Raw genomic sequence first — 20,270 nt, 5'->3', positions numbered from 1 at the left:
GATACTGAAATCCTGTCATTGTGTAAATGATGACAACAAGATATTTTAGAAAGTAATCTTAAAACATGCTCCCATTATTGCTGTCTGTTGACCATATATTTCACATTTTTGAAGGATGCATTAGTCACATGAGAGTCAATCTTAGAACTCATCAGCTATTGTTATGAAGACGATTTATTAAAAAAAAAGGTCAAACTTCAATGGTTCAATACAATGTATATGATTATGTATACATACAAGACATTGATGGCGGACGAGCCACACTACCAGACTGACACACTGAGAAAACAGCTATATTACAGCTATAACAGCTTTAAGACAGAACTGTCCGATATGAACCGCTATTTTTTTCACACCAGTTTTCTCAAATACTAGCAAGTAGTTAGTAGAAAAAGAGTAGTTGAAGAACAAGAGTGATACCAAGCTGCTATAGCGAGGAGCCCCCTCTGTTGGCCAAAACGAGCACAACGCGATTGAGAAATGGACTGCCAGGCCCTGCTCCCAGGTCTTTTTTGCAAATTATTTCTGTGGGGACATTTCCAGGGACAGCTCCAGCTGGGGACAGGCCAATAAAGACCGGTGTGTCGAGTCACCCCACTGTAGACTCTTAGTCTTAACATAGTTTAAGAAGTCAGAGGCTCTGAGTACGACTAAGAGATGCCAACCATCCCGAAGCTTGAATTACATAAGTTATTCTGTATTCTGTACAGTAACACATTTACTTCAAGCTATTACTGGCTATTTGTTTTGGTATAATTCAGAATCAGACCTTGGAAATACTCCTGAGTGTTTTTGTACGATTGAAAAATGATGATGTAGCATTTTGGGAGGAAATAAAACAACAGAAAGTAGTAGAGACTGGAGAGTACTGCCAGAGCGTTTAGTGTTTGGATGTCCTTGCCATGGTAAAGCACGTTTACAGTAGCAAAGATGATCCAGGTGAGGATCAGCAGGAGCAGGCAGAAGGTTATTGCTTTGGCTTCATTGTAATTTTTTGGGAGGTCTTTTCCCATGTAAGAGAAAATAAAGCAAAGGAAGCACAAAGATAAAAGTAAAACCAAAGGACCAGAGGACGCTTTGAGATCAATGTCACAACCAAGTATGATTTTGTCTGGGTACCCAAATGTATCTTTGTAGGGCTTTGAGATGGCAAAAGAATATCCAAAGAGAAGTAAGAGTGCCTGAATAACAAATGCCACAGCAATGACCAGCCATTGTCCATGATATTTCATCCACCAACTGTGGAGTTTGGGGAACTTGGCGGCTATTTTGAAAATGCAAACAATTTGGAAAGAGCGCACAACAAAACACGAGAGACAAACGGTGTAGAACAAGAGGAATGGTAAGTACCTTAAGATACAAAAGGCAATTGTTGGCTTACCAAAGTAAAAGAACACACTAAGACTACACAGACTGAGGCAGCCTAAGATTAGGAAGCACATTGGTCCCCCAGCAGATCTGACAACAGGTGTGTTGTAGTTGATGGCAAAGAGAACGGACACGGCTAGTGTGAGGCCCACCAAGGCCCAGGCCCCGACCATGATCAGTATAGCCCCAGTGTCTGTGAATGGGACGTACTCCACCACCCGCAGGTTGCATGATGTACTTCCTGCTGCAGACCATTCTGTCTCCTTACAGCTGATGCACCTGTAGGGATCTCCTGTTTTACATGAAAGAAGGACAAGTTGTCAATAAAGTTAAGGTTCACTTTTGAAAAAAATAATCTGTAGATAAAGAGAGATCAAACAGTTTGAAGTGTTAGATGTTTCATTTTTGAAACTGTTTTCTCCATGAGCTTTTACTTCATGTCAAACTTGCTAAAGGTAATTGTTACAATACGAATAATATATCGCTCTAGTTTAATAAGCGTGTGCAACTGAACATCTGAAATTAGCTCCAAGGCCAGAACAACAGCACTGCTTTTACTCCTTTTCTTCCTCATGTATAATAATTTACCTGTGATGTTGACATAAGTTCCAGTTGAACAGATTTCACAATCGAAGCAGCATTTGTGGGTTCCAGTAAACCTTTTTGTAAATCCTGCACGGCATTCTGGGGAACACACTGAAGTAGGCGCCTGTACAAGACAATTATTTAGCAGAAAATTAAATGCAGAGAGCAAGGAGTAAAGTGCAAGACAACACTGTCAGAGGTGAAGTTAAATGATGGAGGAGTGGCAGCATTTAGGCCTAAACAGCGTTTTCAAATTCTGAACAGGGTTTGTAATATGTAATCAACATAGAGTATTATTTATAGATGTACCTGCAAATGACATCATAAACAACCACCATCGTTTGATGTTCCTGATATTGTGTTTTGCCCGTCACAGCATTTACTAAATAAATACTTCTTTGTGCAAATATATATATACACACACAATATATAGCGTATAAACTCTAGGTAGGTAAAACAACTTACTTCTCCGTTTGTGTACCACTGGATCTTGCTGTTGTTGATGGAGAAATGGAGTGATGGGGGAAAATGAAAAGAGCCGATCTCCTCTGCATCACCACGGTTGTTCCAGTAAACTATGGAATAGGATCCGTAGTTGGGGTCACCGTTCTCATCAAACCGAATACTCTGGTTTAAAAGTGTAAAATGTGACTTCTTCAGCTCTGCTAGAACCTGATGTGGGTACACAAAGTTCAGATTACTTCATGTGTTCACAATGAACATGATGAGGTGGAAATTAAATAGGTTTTTACCAAGGCAGTGTTTTCAAGGTAATAAGAGTAGAGAGCACGCTCATCCAGGTGCAGGATCAACCAACTCAATGCTGATGGCAGAATCAGACGCAAGTTTTGCTAATTGCTGGTAGCTCACACTTAAATTATATCTAAATTACAGACATGTTTCAACATCACACAGATCTAATGAGATTTAAATGTCTCACAAAAAGTTTAGGAAAGACAAAGATCTCTTTGAGACTGAAACATTGCTCTATTTAAAGTATCCAACTGGAAGCCATCAGCAGATCTATCATCTGATTTCCGTATTCTGAAGTTTAATGACTTTGTTTACATCTCATATTTCATAACTAAACAAGACAGACCAGTTGTTTGTGTTATCTCTGGTCACTTTCAAATAGTTTTTCCTGTAAGATAAACTTCAGAAAAATAAATGTCCAACAATTAGATGGTGAGAATAAATTAAGTGCATTTCTTAGATTATGTGTGTACTTACCATGTATGGGTGCACTGTAATATTGTCATAACATCTGCCAGATCCACATTGCAATGCGTTGTGCAAGGCATGAGCGATGGCATATACAGCAGTATAAACAGGAAAATTAAAAGATGGGTCTGCAGCGATGACATCTTCTGCACTCATGCTGCTGCAGTTGCAAACTTGATTACAAAACATATTTTGTTCTGCATTTTCACAATGAGTCTGGCTTCTGGAGGAATAGATAAAATCACTGAAACCAGGTATTATTAGTGCTGGTTCAGCAACCCCAATTACAGTTCCAATATTTTTGATTCCTGTCATCTTGCGGAGCTTCTTGTTTAAGGACCATGCATCCCCTGCTATCCACACTTTGTTGGTGACATTTTGTTTGATTGCTGACGTAATGAGAGCTGCAACAGTCCATTCAGGAGCAAAAACAATAAGGATACTTATCTTCTGTGCCTGTATCTGTTTGAATACTTGGTAGTGATCTGTATATTGATTGAGGCCTTTGGTGTACGCCACACAGATCTCAGTTTCCTTAATCCTCTTCAAGAATAATTCCAGGCCATCAATGCCATAAGCATCATTAATGTAAAGGAAAGCAACCCAGCGCCAGTTGAAGTGCTGCACAATGTTAATAATCCCTTCTATGACGTCTTTATTGGGATGCACTGTTCGTAAGAAAGAGGGAAAATTCATTTTTCTTGAAAAGACAGAACTAGCAGCTCCATAACTGATCTGTTAAAAGAATATGAGAAATTGTCATTATTTTTTAAAGCCAAATGAAAAGTTCCCATCAATTTAAAAAAATGTATATAAAACTGTTTTTATAACTTGGTCTATCTGGAAAGCTTACCATAGGAATGAGATTCATCATGAAAAGTGGGGCTACAGTCAGGGCCTTAGGGCTTGTATAAGGACCGACCACTGCCATCACTTTGGACAGATTCTTGTGAGGTTCACCCCAAGGTTGGATCAAGCCGTTGACTGATATGAGGTTGAAAATGCCTGGGAAATTGTGCGTATCTGAGCATTCGTCAAATATCTCATAGCCGAGAGATACATTTGGCAGGAGGTTGGTGGAGTTATTGATTTCCTCTACAGCGAATCTCATCATCTGAAACCTCCGAAAACTTGAATGAATTAAGGGTTTACTGTGGACAGAGGAAGGAAAGTGAGAATTTGTTTCACTGTTCACATAAGTTTAATGGAACAAAGACTTTAAGTTTGATAATATAGCAATTCATTCAATTGGTTATGTTGGAGCTGGGCTATCTATATCCATTGACCTGACATTTGAGGTCGAAACTCTTTATTATATACATAAACATGTATACCAGGCGTTTGTCATTATTTTTAACCTTTGAAGGTATCCACTTAGAGCTGTTAAAAGACTTACCTGGTGCAGTTGATGGCTTCTGGTCTGTCATGAGTAACAGGGGCACTATCATGATGAATATCAAAAAGTCCACCCAACAAATAATCTCCTTTCAGCTGAAACTCTGAGGCTGGGACAGTGCATTGAGACGAGACATGTAGACAAGTTCCCAGGAGACACAGAGAAACCAGAAAATGTTTCATCATGGCAGTCAACGATTACTGATCTGATGTGAACTTCGGGGTTGTCATAAATACCTACCTTGGAGGAGAATACACAAATCAGCATGCAAAAATCCTCTACACTCACTGTCCCTACGGATGTACAGTGCATTTAGAAAGTGACATGATTGTGTTAAGGCACAGATGTGGGGTTGGATTTGTTCTTTTATTCGAAAAGTACAGAAGCATGGAAGTAAAACACCTATAATTCTGTAGAATGCTGATGTCTCATTGGTGAATATAATAACTTTAGTTTTAGTAGGAGTAGTGGAGTATTAATACAAGTACAAGTACTATAGTACAAGAAAGAGTAGTACTAGTTGTTCTCGTAGAATTAATTATTTCTAAAATATAACACGATCTTTCTGACTAATGTAGTACTCAATCCGTGGTGTTTGTATTATTGCAGGTCACATAATCAAGATTGTGCTGCTGGTGGTGACTAATTAAATATGTCCTAATAAAAGGTTTCTGCTAAAAGACACAGGGTGTCCAACATCCTAACATCTTCTAATTTACAGCCTGCAAACAAGATAAACTGGGCACTGCCAACCAGATTGGTGGTGCATGGCCGTTCTTAGTTGGTGGAACTATTTGTCTGGTTAATTCCGATAACGAACGAGACTCCGGCATGCGGTCGGCGTCCAACTTATTAGAGGGACAAGTGTCGTTCAGAAGTAAGAGGTCTGCGATGCGCTTTGTTTTCCTGGGCTGAACGCGCGCCACACTGAGTAGATCAGCATGTGTCTACCCTTTGCAAGGAGGCATGGGTAACCAACTGTAGCCCACTTGTGATAGGTCTTGGGGATTGCAATTATTTCCCATCAACAAGGAATTCACAGTAAGTAGTGGTTATAAGGTTGCGTTGATTAAGTCCCTGCCCTCTGTACATCCCACCCGTTGTTACTACTACTGGTGGAGTGAGGTCCTCGGATCAGCCCTGTCGTGGACGGCAAAAAAGACGATCAAACTCTGCCTAGTTTGCCCCCTGTCACTCTGTCCCTGGTGTTTTGTGGCGGGGTTTCCCCAAGGTGAGCGTGTTGGCATTGTCGCTTGGGCCTGTGCTACAGGAAGCCCATTTCAACCAACTACCACTATCTACTATCTGGGCCACGCCCTGACCCCACTCCATCACCTTGACAGTGGGGTGAGCTCGGGGCAAGTGGGTTGCTGGGGTTGCCGTTCGGGGCCACAGGGCTTGGCACGTCATTCGGAACCTTAAGTTAAGTCCATTGTGGCGGCAGGGGATTCAATTATTATTGCGATACATTCTAATAAAACCTATTTCTCACTTTAAATAGTATGTTGTGGTGACCCACTTGGGACACAGACATTCATTGAACATTATGAGAGGAGACACGTCTCCTTTAAGACAGGTAACCCAGGAGCTTTCTGGGAAAGGTTAAGGGTTAATGGAAGTGAGCAACCAGGGGTTGTTATTGTTTTACCTGTCGTGACTGTTGTGGGTGGAGGCTTGACTACTGCCGCTGTATCGCTGTTCATGTTGGGAAGTAAACGTTCGACTTGACAACTTGTCTATCGTCTCCTCATTACTACGCACGCCCACATTGGTGACCCTGAGAGAAAGCATGTTTGAAGCAAACGGTAATGCAGCGCCGGCAGGATTTCTGGCTAACGTCTACGCCGCAACGATCAAGTTGCCTGAGTTCTGGCAGCACAGCCCCCGGCCGTGGTTTCAACACATTGAAGCCCAGTTCCAACTGAGAGGGATAACTCAGGACGCTACCAGATACTTTCATGTGGTAGCGGCGCTGGATGCCGCGACAACGGCACGGGCGATGGGGCTGCTGGAGGATCCACCGACGGACGGCAAGTACATTGCTCTCAAAATGCTCCTTTTAAGAACATTCGAGCTGTCGGAGATGGAGAAGGCGGACCGTCTGTTGTCGCTCACCGGACTTGGCGACAGCAAACCGTCCGAGTTGCTGGAGAGGATGTTGGCTGTTTTGGGCTCGGCGGATCCCGCTTTTCTGTTTACCCACATTTTTCTGCGCCAGCTCCCGGCGCCTGTGCGCACCGCGCTCGCCAGCTCTCCACTCTCCTTCACTAAGGACTATCGCGCGCTGGCTGCTGAGGCCGACAGGATCTTTCTCGCCAGCCGGCAGAATTTTGCGCACGCGCTGCTCCCCGCCCAGACCCCGGACCCGTTGCTGGAGGACACAGCGGGCACCGCCGCAGCGGCTGCCCATCGCCAACGGGACAATGGACTATGTTACTACCACAACAGGTTTGGAACCAAAGCCAAACAGTGTCGCCCGCCATGCACTTTCAGCAACCAGGGAAACGCCAGGGCCGGCGCTCGTTAACGGCCATGAGCGCTGGCGGGGACAGCAGGCTGTTGTTTATTAAGGACGAGGTGTCGAGCCGGCGGCTGCTGGTCGACTCGGGTGCTCAGCGCAGCATCCTCCCTGCATCGGCTGCGGACACCATGGCTGGCGGATACGGCCCCCCGATGGACGCCGCGAATGGCACACCTATACGCACCTACGCCACCAGGTACGTGGAGGTGAGTTTCGGCGGGCGGCGTTTTGGCTGGGACTTCATCATGGCCGCGGTGTCGGTTCCCCTCCTGGGCGCTGATTTTCTGTGTGCCTTTCACCTACTGGTGGACGTTACGAATTGTCGACTCATCGATGCTGTTTCGTTCGCTACATACTTGTGCACGCCCGGAGGTGCGGGAACGCTCGGCCTGTCCAACATGCTTGCCTCCGGAGACTCGTATCAACGCCTCCTTGCAGAGTTTCCGGACCTCACCACGCCTACGTTTTCGTCAGCGGTTGCCAAGCACGGAGTAGAGCACCATATCGTCACGGACGGCGCCCCGGTCTACGCACGCGCTCGACGCCTCGACCCAGCTAAACTCGCCATCGCCAAGGGGGAGTTCATGGCCATGGAGCGCCTTGGCATCGTGCGCCGCTCTGACAGCCCGTGGGCCTCTCCCTTGCACATGGTGACGAAGGCTGACGGTAATTGGCGCCCCTGCGGGGATTTCCGCCGCCTGAATAACATTACGACCCCCGACCGGTACCCCATCCCACACATCCAAGATTTTTCCGCCCACCTCGAGGGAGCAACCATCTTCTCCAAGGTGGACTTGGTGCGTGGCTACCACCAGGTACCAGTCCACCCACAGGACGTGCCGAAGACTGCAGTCATTACGCCGTTTGGGCTCTTTGAGTTCCTGCGGATGCCTTTCGGACTCAAGGGGGCGGCACAAACATTCCAGAGGCTGATGGACTGTGTACTGCGAGAAATGCCTGTTCTTGTTTGTTTATTTAGACGACATTCTCGTAGCCAGTGCCTGTGCAGAGGAGCACCTGACACACCTCCGGCAGCTGTTCGAGCGGCTCAGTGCTCACGGGCTTATCAGTTAACCCAGCAAAGTGCCAGTTTGGTGTGCCATCCATCAACTTCCTCGGACACCTTGTCTCGCCGGATGGAGCCGTTCCACTCCCCGCCAGGGTGGATGCCGTCGCCAGTTTCCCACGCCCCCGCACCGTTAAGTCCCTGCAGGAGTTCCTGGGCATGGTGAACTTTTATAATAGGTTCATTCCCCGCGCAGCTCACCTCATGCAGCCCCTGTACGACGCGCTGCGGGGTAAAAAGCAGAACTGCAGATGTGGACTGGTCCCCTGATAGGGACATAGCCTTTGACGACGCCAAGGCTGCGCTGGCCAGCGCTGCTTTACTGGCCCACCCGTCTCCCACGGCCCCGATTGCCCTCACGACTGACGCTTCCGACTATGCAGTGGGGGCGGTGTTTGAACAGTGGGTGAGTGGTGCCTGGCAGCCACTCGCTTTTTTCAGCCGCAAGCTACGTGACAGCGAGAAGAACTACAGCACTTTCGACCGGGAGCTCCTAGGTCTCTTTCTCGCCATTCGGCACTTCAGGTTTCTGCTTGAGGGCCGACGCTTCACCGCCTTTGTGGACCACAAGCCACTGACGTTTGCTATGGCCAAGTCCTGCCGAGCCGTGGTCTGGCCGCCAACAGCGCCACCTCTCTGCTATTTCAGAGTTCACCACAGACATACAGCACGTAGCCGGAAAGCACAATTTGGTCGCCGACTGCCTCTCTCGACCTGTGGTGGCGGCCGTCCATTTAGGCCTTGACTATGCTGGCATGGCTGCCGACCAGGCCACTGACATGGAAGTGCAGGCCTACCGGACAGCCACCACTGGGCTGCGGTTAGAGGATGTGGAGTTTGATGACGTCAACACCACACTCCTCTGCGATGTCTCCATGGGTCAGTCCCGACCTATGGTTCCCACTAGCTGGCGGCGCCGAGTTTTTGATGCCATTCACAGCCTTTCGCACCCAGGCGTGAAGGCGTCCACTAAGCTAGTGGGGGCTAAGTTTGTCTGGCCTGGCCTTTGGAAGGATGTCAAGAGCTGGGCTGGCTCCTGTGTGGCGTGCCAGCGTTCCAAGGTGCACCGTCACACAAAGGCCCCCTTGGCACCGTTTCTCGTGCCCGAGAGGCGTTTTGATCACGTGAACGTAGACCTTGTGGGCCCCCTGCCCCCCTCCCGGGGGTTCACTCACCTCCTCACTATGGTGGACAGGACGACCAGGTGGCCAGAAGCGGTTCCACTGTCATCAACCACGTCTGCAGACGTGGCTCGGGCGTTTGTCGGATCTTGGGTGGCCCGTTTTGGAACACCATCGGACCTCACCTCTGACAGAGGCTCCCAGTTTACGTCCGAGCTCTGGACTGCTGTCGCTGAGAGCCTGGGGGTGAAACTCCACCGCACCACAGCATACAACCCACAGGCCAACGGGCTTTGCGAGCGGTTTCATCGCTCCATGAAAACTGCTCTGCGGGCCAGCCTCACGGACAGCGGCTGGGTTGACCGACTCCCATGGGTCATGCTCGGCCTCCGCTCTGCCCCCAAGGAGGACCTCCATGCCTCGTCTGCGGAGCTAGTTTACGGCCAGCCGCTTCGGGTCCCGGGTGAGTTTCTCCCGGTTGCTGCGGCTCCCTGGTCTGCTACATTACAACGAACGGGGCTCCGGCACAGCGCTGGTGACTTTGCTCCTATCCCCACTTCTCACCACTGCCTCCCTCCGTCCTATGTCCCCAAGGATCTTCAGTCGGCCACCTATGTTTTTATACGCCATGATGGCCACTGTACTCCCTTGCAGCCTCCCTATGACGGCCCCTTTCGCGTACTGGAGGCAGGGCCGAAAACCTTTTTGGTGGACAAGGGGGGGAAGTCGGAGCGGGTCTCGGTGGACCGTCTCAAACCTGCCCATTTGGACCTGGACAGGCCGGTTGAGTTGGCCGTGCCCCCGCGGCGTGGTCGCCCCCCTGCCAGGCCCCGGGACCCTGACCCACCAGTGCGCACCTCAAGCCCTGCACTGGCCCCTGTTGGACGGGTCAAGTCCCCCATCCCTGCACCTTCACTGGTGAAGCGCAGTCGGTTTGGACGCCCACTCCGCCCACCGCCGGGTGGGCCCTTTCACTTTTGACTGTTCGGTTGTGTAGGTTCTTGTTTCAGTTCTAGTGAATTCTGGGGGGGCCTGTGTGGTGACCCACTTGGGACACAGACATTCATTGAACATTATGAGAGGAGACACGTCTCCTTTAAGACAGGTAACCCAGGAGCTTTCTGGGAAAGGTTAAGGGTTAATGGAAGTGAGCAACCAGGGGTTGTTATTGTTTTACCTGTCGTGACTGTTGTGGGTGGAGGCTTGACTACTGCCGCTGTATCGCTGTTCATGTTGGGAAGTAAACGTTCGACTTGACAACTTGTCTATCGTCTCCTCATTACTACGCACGCCCACAATGTAAAGATTATTTATGGTGCTGAAAACATGGAAACGACAGCTTGGAAATGGCCAAAGTGTTCTATGCAAGTAATCGCAGACAGCCATGGTCATCAGAATGTCAATATGCAATGACCCTTTATCCAGATTTCGTATAAATATATAATAAATATAAATATTATATACTATATACAGTATGTTTGGCGAGATTTGGTGCTTTTATGACAAAATGAACAACATAGCCCTGCTATTAGTGAACGACACATAAAGCCCTAGACAATGAGAAACAACATTCTCTGGTCTGATAAAACTAAATTATACAGTTTGGCCTTAATTCTAAACGTCAAGTCTGGAGAAAACCAGGTGGTACTCATCACCTTCGCAATACCATCCCAACGGTGAAGCATGGTGGTCGCACGATAACACTGTGGGGTGTTTTCAAACGGCAGGGACTGGGGGACCGCTTTATGCTAGTCCCATGCAGGTGAACTGTAGGACATGAGTCTTCAACAGGAGGTCCGTGACCCTTAGAGGGTCCTCAGAGTTACTGCAGATGGTACGCCAAATTGTTGTTTGATAATGTCTTGATTTCTTTTCTTCAAAAATGTAAATGTCTGAAATTGCAAATTACAGGAACATGAAACCAAAATATTAGCAAATATAAATCGGACTTATTCGTAAAAAAAACAAAACATTGATGATAGTCTAACTGTTTTGGATTTCAAATAAATTCTGGCACTCAATAGAATATTCTTGTTTTTTTGGTCTGGTGAGTGAAGCAAATCTAGCAGCCACTTGCATATTTTACTGGTGCTAATTTACAACCCTGCTGTTGCACGTGAATCTCTGTGCGGCACCTATCCATAAAAGCGAACTTAGCTACGGCAATTTAGGCGGCCCTACATTTAATTGTACGCCCAATTTAATATGTAACTCAATTTTATACATATGGAGTAGCTCCGAAACTCGACAGCCACAAACTAGGGACCTGTGATTCAGATGATGTATGGATTTCCTATAGTATGTACATTGACCACAACGGGGGTTCTGAGCAGTTTCCAGGACAGTAGTCCTCGCCATCTGATCTTCCCATCCAATACATTTCTTGCAGAAGTCTCAATGTCTCATTTTTTATAGCAAATCACAACATCGATTTTTTATATGGTGTTCCGCGAGGTCTTGGTGTCTTCATGTGCTATTTGAGGGATTTTAGACCAATTTGTTTTAAATGGTAAAAAAAAAAGCTTAAATCTTGCTGCAAGAATTTACGAGACAGAATGAGAATGACCACCATACTTTTATCATAATGTGCTGAGCCCTTATACACTCTAAACTTTCAACATAACCAAAACACAATGTTTACATACAAAGTGCTGAGCTGCATCTTAAATTGTTCTACAGATGATGTATATCATTTCTATGTGGCTGTGTACTGTAGACCTTCCATCTCTCCTAAAAGATCCCCTGCACCCCCTAAAAAATAATACAATTGGGTCTATGGTCAGGGAGGGGTGGAGTAGAAGTTAATTCGTGTTCATATTCATTTTCATCGTCTTGTTCTTGCATTTCATATTATCAATGTATGTGGAAATTATGAACTATACTGAAAGGGAGTCAACTTTAGGAAATAGACACCTCGAGCCAGCTCAAATTTGTTGTTTGTCCTTTAACTCTCCCCAATATCTATAAAATATGAGGCAGAGACAACTATGTACTGTTTGAAGGGACACAGCCTCTTTAATAGCATTTGGAGTGAAAAAATTACACTTAAGTTATTAAAATCAAGTTTCTGTTTATAACTGTAGCACAAGAAAACAATAAACATGCAATCCATGAGAAACATATTTAATTCATCAAATCTAGAACCCAATTAACCAGTTCTGCTTTCATTAATTTTAACTGAAATGGATTTAAACACTTGGAAACAGTATGTATGGTGGTTGGAAGAAAAACAAAAATAAAAATAATCTCAAAATAATTTCATATTTTAAAATATATATATATACACACACATACAAATCCTCCAGACAACCCTTGAAACACAAACTTTTTACAGGAAAATGTTTTGATCCCTTACTACAGTTCTGATCAAAGTTTAGTAATGACAGATAATCCCCAGCAGTCGGATAAAAATGGAGAAAGAAAATCAACAGGTTTATAGAAAAGAAAGTGTGATCGCCACCCACTTCATCCATTTGTTATAATAAAAGCTCTCAATCTCTGTTTTTCTTATGTTTCCTCTGCAAAAGAAAGAGAACAAAAGTTTGCTTGGAATGACTATATTTACCACAATGTTTTTCAAAGTAAACACAGATTATAAAGCACTACAACAGCTAGTCTACACAAATTGAATTGACCCCAGGCTTTGAAACCCAGATGGGTAAATGTTTCAAAGACAAAAGGTTGTTGGATTAAACATGTAATTGCTTCGACTATTATCTCGGATTAGACCTCGTTATGAATTGGATTTGAATACTGGTTGTGCATTTGAAGACAAAGTATATTTTGAATAATTATGCACATATGGTGTAAAGATCTGATTTCAAATGAATTAATTGACATGCCATTTCAAGTTGAATGCAAAATCATTTGGTTTAGAGGGGTGCTCAACGACACAGAATCCCATCTGTTAAACTCTACAAAGGCTCTAAAGTAGAAAGAACTGACTTAAAAAATGTAGACTACAGGCTACAGGAGACTAAATGGGTTGGGATTAGCGACACTCGCTTTGAATTATGCATTCAATGATGTGGTGGGTGGCTGAAGTTTCCCTGTTAATCATCCATATTGACGCTTGCTCCACTGGCTATGCTAGTGAGAATCAGGTAATACAAAGAATTGTGTTAGTTGCCAATTTCGAGATAAAAATCAAACATTGTTTGTGCCGAGTGTAATCATTGCAACTGATGAATTATGATGCGTGTTTTTCTGCCTCTCATGAATGCATATTCAAGTGAAATGTGACTAATTTCTCCGAAGTGTCTGCATGTAGTACAGAGGACAACTGGCCAAAACACTTGTGGGCCAGAGCAGCCGCGCACTTTTATCACAAACGATGAAATGATTAAACTTGAAGATTGCGTTTCCTTCAGATTTCATCTTACACACTATCATGTTATTTTCCCTAACACTACTGGCTTTCAATATAGAACGTGTTACAAATAAGTAAGTACCAATATATTAATCAAAAGTTGGCAGATTTATTTCACTTGGGAGAAGGAGATGCACTGGAATCACCATCATTGAAATAATAATAATAATAAACAAAGAAAAATCACTAATTTCACTGCAACTTTTTTTCAGTGTGGTTCCTTCTTGGTGGCTTTATACTTACCCCACTGGGTTTAAAAAGGCAAAAGGCAGCACTGAGTCTCACCAACTACTGAATAAATGCAGACCTATCCTAAAAAATGAGGATCTGGCTCCTCGGAAAAAAAGAACCCTAATCCCTAATAGACAAAAGGCTAATTTGAGCCATGCTGCTCATATGAAAACTTGTATTTTTCATGTTATGTTTTCATGTTACTGTCCCGCTCACAAAAAAAAAAAAGAAGAAAAAAACTCATTAACCCTTTGTCATTCCCCACTAGATGTGACCGATTAATTTAAAATGAGAAGGAGGGGAAGGGTATGTGGGAGATTTTAACTAGCAAAAGGTTTCCCTGTTTCGTCCTTGCCTTTGTATGTCCTCTTCCCGTGTGTGAAGGGCAGGTATCTGTACTTGACCATATGCTAGAGAAGGTGAGGTAGAAAAAGAGGAGAATTAGTAACAGGTATTCAGCTGCAGTGTCAATGTAGGCAGTGCATGCATGTCAGTCAATGTATACTTTCTTACCTTGATCTGCCTCTTCATGGTGATGCAGAAGAGCATGATGAAGTACATTACAAGTATAGGCCAGAACACTGGCACATTGAAGGCTTCAAAAAATGTGCAAATCATGGCGATGACGATGCCTTTTGTCGCCGAATGCCTGACAAGAAAAGAAACGGTTAAAACTGTGTAACCACATTTGTGACATTGAGGGAGCTTGAACCCACAGTCATTTACTGAATGTGTCAAGCATGTCTATACACACAAGTATATTTAGTTTGGCAATTAATGTGGGGAGAGTCGTTTGACGAAGGAATTTATGAGTTTATGAGTAAATCCATATTGGAAAAAGCAGGATAAGTTGAAAACAAAATTTGACACTTGTCAATATGAACAAAAGATGTTGACTGAACTTAATATCTTACTGTATTCTAATGCATCTTATTCTCTCAGATCAAATTTCAAAAACACTCATTTATTTGAATCACATGGAAAGAAGAAACAAAGATGATCTTTTCACACAATAGGCAAATGCCAGCTGCATGACTGATGCAAAACCATCTTCCTCTTCCTGTTTTAGAGGAAAGATAGTTTGCATGAACACATGGCACACATGCTAGGTTTAACAAAAAACTAAATAGTAGAACAGAGAAATGTGGATTTTATGGTCAATTAGTAGAATTTTTAACGACACACAATTTTTATAATGTCTGACACTGCTCAAAGACTAACTTTTACAGTGAATGTTGCGTCAAGGTTTACAAGAGTATAATCCGTTTTTATATTTAATGTCTTTTTAAAGACGTTAATGTTATAAAGATGATCGATGGATGACAGGGATGAAGTAGAGATTAAGTTGAGGACGTAAGATCACAGGCTCACAAGCAAATACACAGATTAACTCAATACGTTTGGTTAATGCTAAAATGCTCCCTCTTCAACAAATAAGCTTTGCATGATTTAAACATCGAACACACAGGTCATTCTAAAGAATATAATTTGCAATCCCTCTGGACGACGTTGACCGATGGCGTGGCCATGAGCTGGACTCACCAGAATTTGAATTCAGGCAACCTCCTGATGAAAGGGCGGAACTCCTCGTTCTGCTTGGTGGGAAGGGACGGGCCCTCATCTGCAGGAGAGATGGGTGTCATGGTGATGTAATGTTTAATAAAAAGGTGTAATATTCAATCAGCATTAAGACCAACAGTGTAGCTGCCAAAACATAAAATAAACACTATTTGATCAAAAGTACAATTGTGTTTATATTTTCTTTTCTTGAAAAGACCCAATTACTGTGGAACCGACACAGGTCTGAATCTGTATAATAACAATTAATGTATAAAAAGGAAAAACATATTGAGGCCACAAAAGCGAAATGAACAGCAGAATAAGCAGACACTGCTGGGATGTGTTTGCACTTTACTTCAGACAGATCATTTGTTAATCAACAGTGTGGCTGGCACTATGACATGTTATGTCCTTGGATGTTATGACAAATGTGTCTTTTTGGGTGTAGTGCTCTTTTCTTTGTTTGGATCCATCGATCTCCGTGTTAAGAAATGTTACATACTTCCAACTAAACATTTCTAAGTATATCCATCTATCTATCTATCTATCTATCTATCATCTATCCATCTATCCTTGAAAGCTTTTGTAACAAAGCATTACATACATTGTGTGGTGTATGAAAGCATTCTTAGTATCTTTGATATTAAACATGTGTGACGAGTAAAACTCCTAAAAGAACAGGCAGGTAACAACCATAAAGATAACTGAGTAAGTACACAACATCACCACCTTACTAAAAACTGATCAGATTTAATTGAGTCAACTTGCCTTCGTCAAGCAGTGAAGGATCCACTTTTGGCGATAGAAAAGCAATGAACAGGTTGAGATGGTAGATTCCCAAAGCATATGTTACTATATACCAACCCTGCAACATAAGGAACATCCCCACATTAAAAGGCTTTCTGAGCAGCCAGTGAACATGAATGTGCATCTCTGTTAGTGAAAATTCAGTACACAAATGAGCAAGAACATATTCATGGAAACAGAGCAGGCGAGTAGTTAAATGTTAAACACACATTACATATTAGACAGGTGAGAAACAAAACAAATAAAGATGTACAGTCACTGTCCTCTTGTAGCGTCTCCTATGCCAATCTTTCTCCAAAAATTGGACATTGCAGGGCAAGTGAATATTGTTGCGTCAGTAACGGTGTTGCATTTATTACAACTATGCCTTACATTTGCTGACTTCCCCAGGCAATAAAGTATATTGAAAAAAGATTAAATAAACAATTACCTGTAGTATGTACACTCTGATCATGTAGACAGCAGTAAGTAGTAGAGTGGCTGCCCATCGCATTACATAGAATGGCGTTGACTTGTCTAGCCATGACTGATAGACCTGTTGCAAAAAAAGAAAATGTAGCCAGCAGAGGTAGAGAATATCACTTATGAACAAGTAAGACACAACCTTAGATAAAACACTGCAGAGCTTCCAAAAAACATTCACTTTCACTTCAGGGAGATACAGTGACACCGGAGCATCTAATCATTGCCCTCATTTCTCCTTACTATAAATATATTTTAATTCAAGTATCCCCTAACCCTTGAACCCATGCCTTTATCTGCCTGACTGACCAATACAATTGGATAAATCAGCACTGATACCACTGCTGAGTACAAAGCTAGTACAAAGCTTGTACTACTAAGAGTGATTATTTTACCTACAAGAAAGGAGAAGAATGTGTGGTTGGAAATATTTTACTGAAAAGTAGAAAAAGTACTGCACTGGAGAAGATTGCCACTGTGACAAATGGTGACTTTAATTGACACCCATTTAGCATTTAAGCAGAAAATCTGAATATTTACAATACACAAACATGTGTTAGTAAGGTAAATAGACTGGTCATAATATATGTAATCCAGTGTTTAGGCCAAAGCATCAAATCATTTAACCCCAATTACTTTAATTATATACATATGATCTAATTGATAGACACATACCTGTCCAATCCGTGTGAAAAAGGCAGCGACTACAGATGTTTTCCCATGGATTGACTCCCCAACACTGTCCCCTTCTGACATTCTGCCAGTGAAGATGAAAAATACATTTGATTAGGGGTGCATGAATATAGGCTACTTGGCTAGTCTTACTGAAACAGACTTTGGAAGATGCAGTATTGAATTTGGGACACGAACAAGACTCTCCTAAAATGGAAATGTGTACACTAGATCTGTTTCAGACATTATTGAAACAAAATGCTGTGCTTACAGAATGAGAAATAAGAGTAAATAAAACTCCAATAGCCTTATTATCATGAAACTTTTCACGTGATAGTCCAAAAGAGCTAGTGCTAATAGCAGTAATAAGCAGCTGGTGTGCTGAAAGTGATCCCAAGAAAAGATGAAACAGTAGAGGGGGACATGGATATTTCTGTCTGAATGCACCAGTACAGTATAGTGTATTCACAATTCAAAATTAACTTTGTGCCTGATTGTAACTGAAGGCACTGACAAATAACGCATCCAGTAAGACTACTTAAGAAGGCGATACGCCTACTGAAATTTCTAGTAGTCGATCTGTTAAAAGATAAGAAACTAAGTAACGATTATAAAACTTAGATCTAATCAATGGCGACACATTTCGGATACTTTAACTATGGACTTTTCAGAGATTCATTGACTTCGTAACGAGTGGATCATGAATTTCCTGGGTAACGTTAGCGGTTTGCCCCCCTGTATTGTTTGTAGCTACGGGTTAAGTTTCAGATATTTGATTACTAACTTGTACTGCGTGGCCGTAGCGATTACATGGCCGTTTAATGATTAATTTTAACATACAACATTATTTTAAAAGAAAGGCAAGACCGCGTCGAGATGGTCGTGGTTTTGGCTAACGTTAGCTGCATAACTAGCCAACAGGCTTTGGCAGTCAGGGAGGCAGCTGATAAATCATATTGATCACAACAGGCTCTCTGGGAAAATCATAACTTGGAAACAATCGAAACAAATCATTCAGTAACTTAACAAACGTTTCATCCGTGATATTATTTTAAAGTCACTCACGTTAGCTTAGAAATTAGCCCTAGAAATAGCTAACTAGCCATCTATATGTGCATTGCCCTTTGGCCCAAATTACCGCTTGTATGGGTTATGTAGTTTTAATAAAGCCTCAGTTAGCCCTATTGGCCTTTAAATGAACGAATGCAACTACATTTCCTACAACTCCAGCGTAGTGCCTATTAAAACCTAGCAAAAGAATGTGTAGTTCCTGGCGCGCTCTCTTTCCATTGAAATATGGTTTCATCAGGAATACGTTGAACTACAAATACCAGTAAGGAATAATAATCTGACAGCTCACTTCCGGAGATACGGTACTACGTTGCCAACGGCTAACCAGCTAGCCCAGTTAGAAATCAAACCATTCTCTAGTAACAACATCCGTACTCACTGAATGGTACAATCGTTTTGAAATGTGTTTCTTAGTTTCAATACGTGTCTGCACCTCTTGGTTGTGTTTGCAATTATAGTGAAAATATTCAATGACAGTCCTTTCTTACCTGATACGGCCGCTGTGTCACTACCCGGCTCTACCTAGCTAGCTAAACTAGCCACTTCTCGTGCAAGCTGGTGCGAACACGTCAGTACTTCCGCGAGGATTCGAGCTGACGGCAGACAGGAGAGTAGAGCCCCGAACACGATGAACTAGTGATCGAAGATTGAAGGTTTCCGCCTATGGGGCTATAAGCGAATACAATCCAAAGCGTACAGTATAATATAAATATTTATTTCGATGCGTGTCGCGTTAAATGCTGCCTAGATTTAGTCTATAGCCTTAACAATTAATTGTCTATTCAAATAAAACTCAGAACAGTAATTAGTCTAAAACCTTTTTTGACTTTGAAAAAGAGACGCATTAAAGGAAGGCAAATATTTTAATATCCATGATTTTAAGAAAAAAACATTGAACAACCTCAGAAACTAATGGCCATTGATGAACAGCTATATAGATACACAATAATCGTTACAAAACTGATAACAAAAACTTACTAGGGATATCAAAACAATCACTATTTCTATTTACATTGCGGTAATTCATAATACTGATCATAAGCACAAATAATCCTGAATTATTTTACTTTTAAAGCCATAAAGTGCTCATTTTGACCAGTTGGTGGTTAGTGGGTGAAAGTATGCATGCCTTTGTAAGTGAGAAGGCCTTTGTAAGGAAAATGGATGCACGTCAAGTACAAATGATTATCATGGTACAAAGACAAGTATCTACTACAACAAATTTGACACCAATATAATTGAATCATGGATAATCATGCTTGATGGCAATCTAAAAAAAAAAACTGGAATGTTGCTATTAAATATCCACAAACAAGTGCCATGAAGATACATACTAGGAGGTACACAACTAGCTATTGTTAATATATAAGGACCTTGCCCCGCAAGGTTTTTTCAAATACACAGAGAAGGACAAAAATGCTACGGTCTTGTCTAGTGTTGTGGTAAACAGGGATGCTATAACCAATTTATTATTCACAATTCAGATTAAATCCCTGCTATTAAGATATAATACTGTTTTTGATAGTTTGTCTCTCAACTGTTTTGCAATGTTTTTCTATACAAGGTTTACAGTATTTCCTGTTACCTAATAAAAAGGTAATGGATTCAACTAATTGATGAACAAATATTGACTGTGATTACCATTAGTTTTCATGAATACACACTATTAATACTAAAAGCTCATTAAGCAATGTCTAAACAATGAAATGATCAGGGCATACTGAACTAAAGCTCATCACATTATCATAGCCATTAAAAATATATACGACTATGTGTTCCCATAGCTTTGAGTTTTTACCAGATCTAACATTAAATTCTTT

At 42.7% G+C, this 20,270-nt stretch overlaps 2 protein-coding genes across 4 annotated transcripts; both read right to left on the bottom strand.

Moving 5' to 3' along the window:
- Positions 1-551: 551 nt before the first annotated feature.
- On the bottom strand, positions 552-4,752 carry LOC115011184 (taste receptor type 1 member 1-like). Its single transcript, XM_029436217.1, has 6 exons — positions 4,571-4,752; positions 4,028-4,325; positions 3,184-3,909; positions 2,419-2,625; positions 1,957-2,077; positions 552-1,660 (listed from the first exon to the last, which is right to left on the bottom strand). Exons 1-6 carry the CDS (start codon positions 4,750-4,752, stop codon positions 732-734), a joined length of 2,463 nt encoding a protein of 820 aa, XP_029292077.1. The 3' UTR covers positions 552-731.
- Positions 4,753-12,268: 7,516 nt separating this feature from the next.
- On the bottom strand, positions 12,269-19,097 carry rer1 (retention in endoplasmic reticulum sorting receptor 1). 3 transcript variants are annotated; one of them, XM_029436435.1, is made up of 8 exons: positions 18,939-19,097; positions 17,383-17,464; positions 16,676-16,780; positions 16,207-16,303; positions 15,421-15,499; positions 14,392-14,527; positions 14,234-14,288; positions 12,269-12,796 (listed from the first exon to the last, which is right to left on the bottom strand). In XM_029436435.1, the coding sequence occupies exons 2-8, from the start codon at positions 17,461-17,463 to the stop codon at positions 12,786-12,788; spliced, it is 564 nt and encodes a 187-aa protein (XP_029292295.1). In that variant the 5' UTR covers position 17,464; positions 18,939-19,097; the 3' UTR covers positions 12,269-12,785. The 3 variants fall into 3 exon arrangements, with proteins under 3 accessions (XP_029292295.1, XP_029292293.1, XP_029292294.1); XM_029436433.1 differs by having other exon boundaries at positions 12,269-14,288; XM_029436434.1 differs by lacking the exon at positions 18,939-19,097 and adding an exon at positions 18,830-18,881 and having other exon boundaries at positions 12,269-14,288.
- Between the last annotated feature and the right edge of the window lie 1,173 nt (positions 19,098-20,270).

Source organism: Cottoperca gobio, chromosome 7 (assembly GCF_900634415.1).
Source record: "Cottoperca gobio chromosome 7, fCotGob3.1, whole genome shotgun sequence".
In the NCBI taxonomy this organism is placed as follows: Eukaryota; Metazoa; Chordata; class Actinopteri; order Perciformes; family Bovichtidae; genus Cottoperca; species Cottoperca gobio.
Note: the sequence above shows the minus strand (reverse complement) of the source record. Positions and strands in the feature narration are given on the sequence as shown.

Excerpts from the sequence above, each read along its gene's own strand:
- LOC115011184 (XM_029436217.1), bottom strand. The coding sequence starts at position 4,752 with ATGAAACATTTTCTGGTTTCTCTGTGTCTCCTGGGAACTTGTCTACAT. Across the intron at positions 2,626-3,183 it reads TTACAGTGCACCCATACATG|GTTCTAGCAGAGCTGAAGAA; the intron begins GTAAGTACACAC and ends TACCCACATCAG. Across the intron at positions 2,078-2,418 it reads AGTGGTACACAAACGGAGAA|GCGCCTACTTCAGTGTGTTC; the intron begins GTAAGTTGTTTT and ends TGTCTTGTACAG.
- rer1 (XM_029436433.1), bottom strand. The coding sequence starts at position 17,463 with ATGTCAGAAGGGGACAGTGTTGGGGAGTCAATCCATGGGAAAACATCT. Across the intron at positions 15,500-16,206 it reads TCCTTCACTGCTTGACGAAG|ATGAGGGCCCGTCCCTTCCC; the intron begins GCAAGTTGACTC and ends TCTCTCCTGCAG. Across the intron at positions 14,528-15,420 it reads TTGCCTGAATTCAAATTCTG|GCATTCGGCGACAAAAGGCA; the intron begins GTGAGTCCAGCT and ends TTTTCTTGTCAG.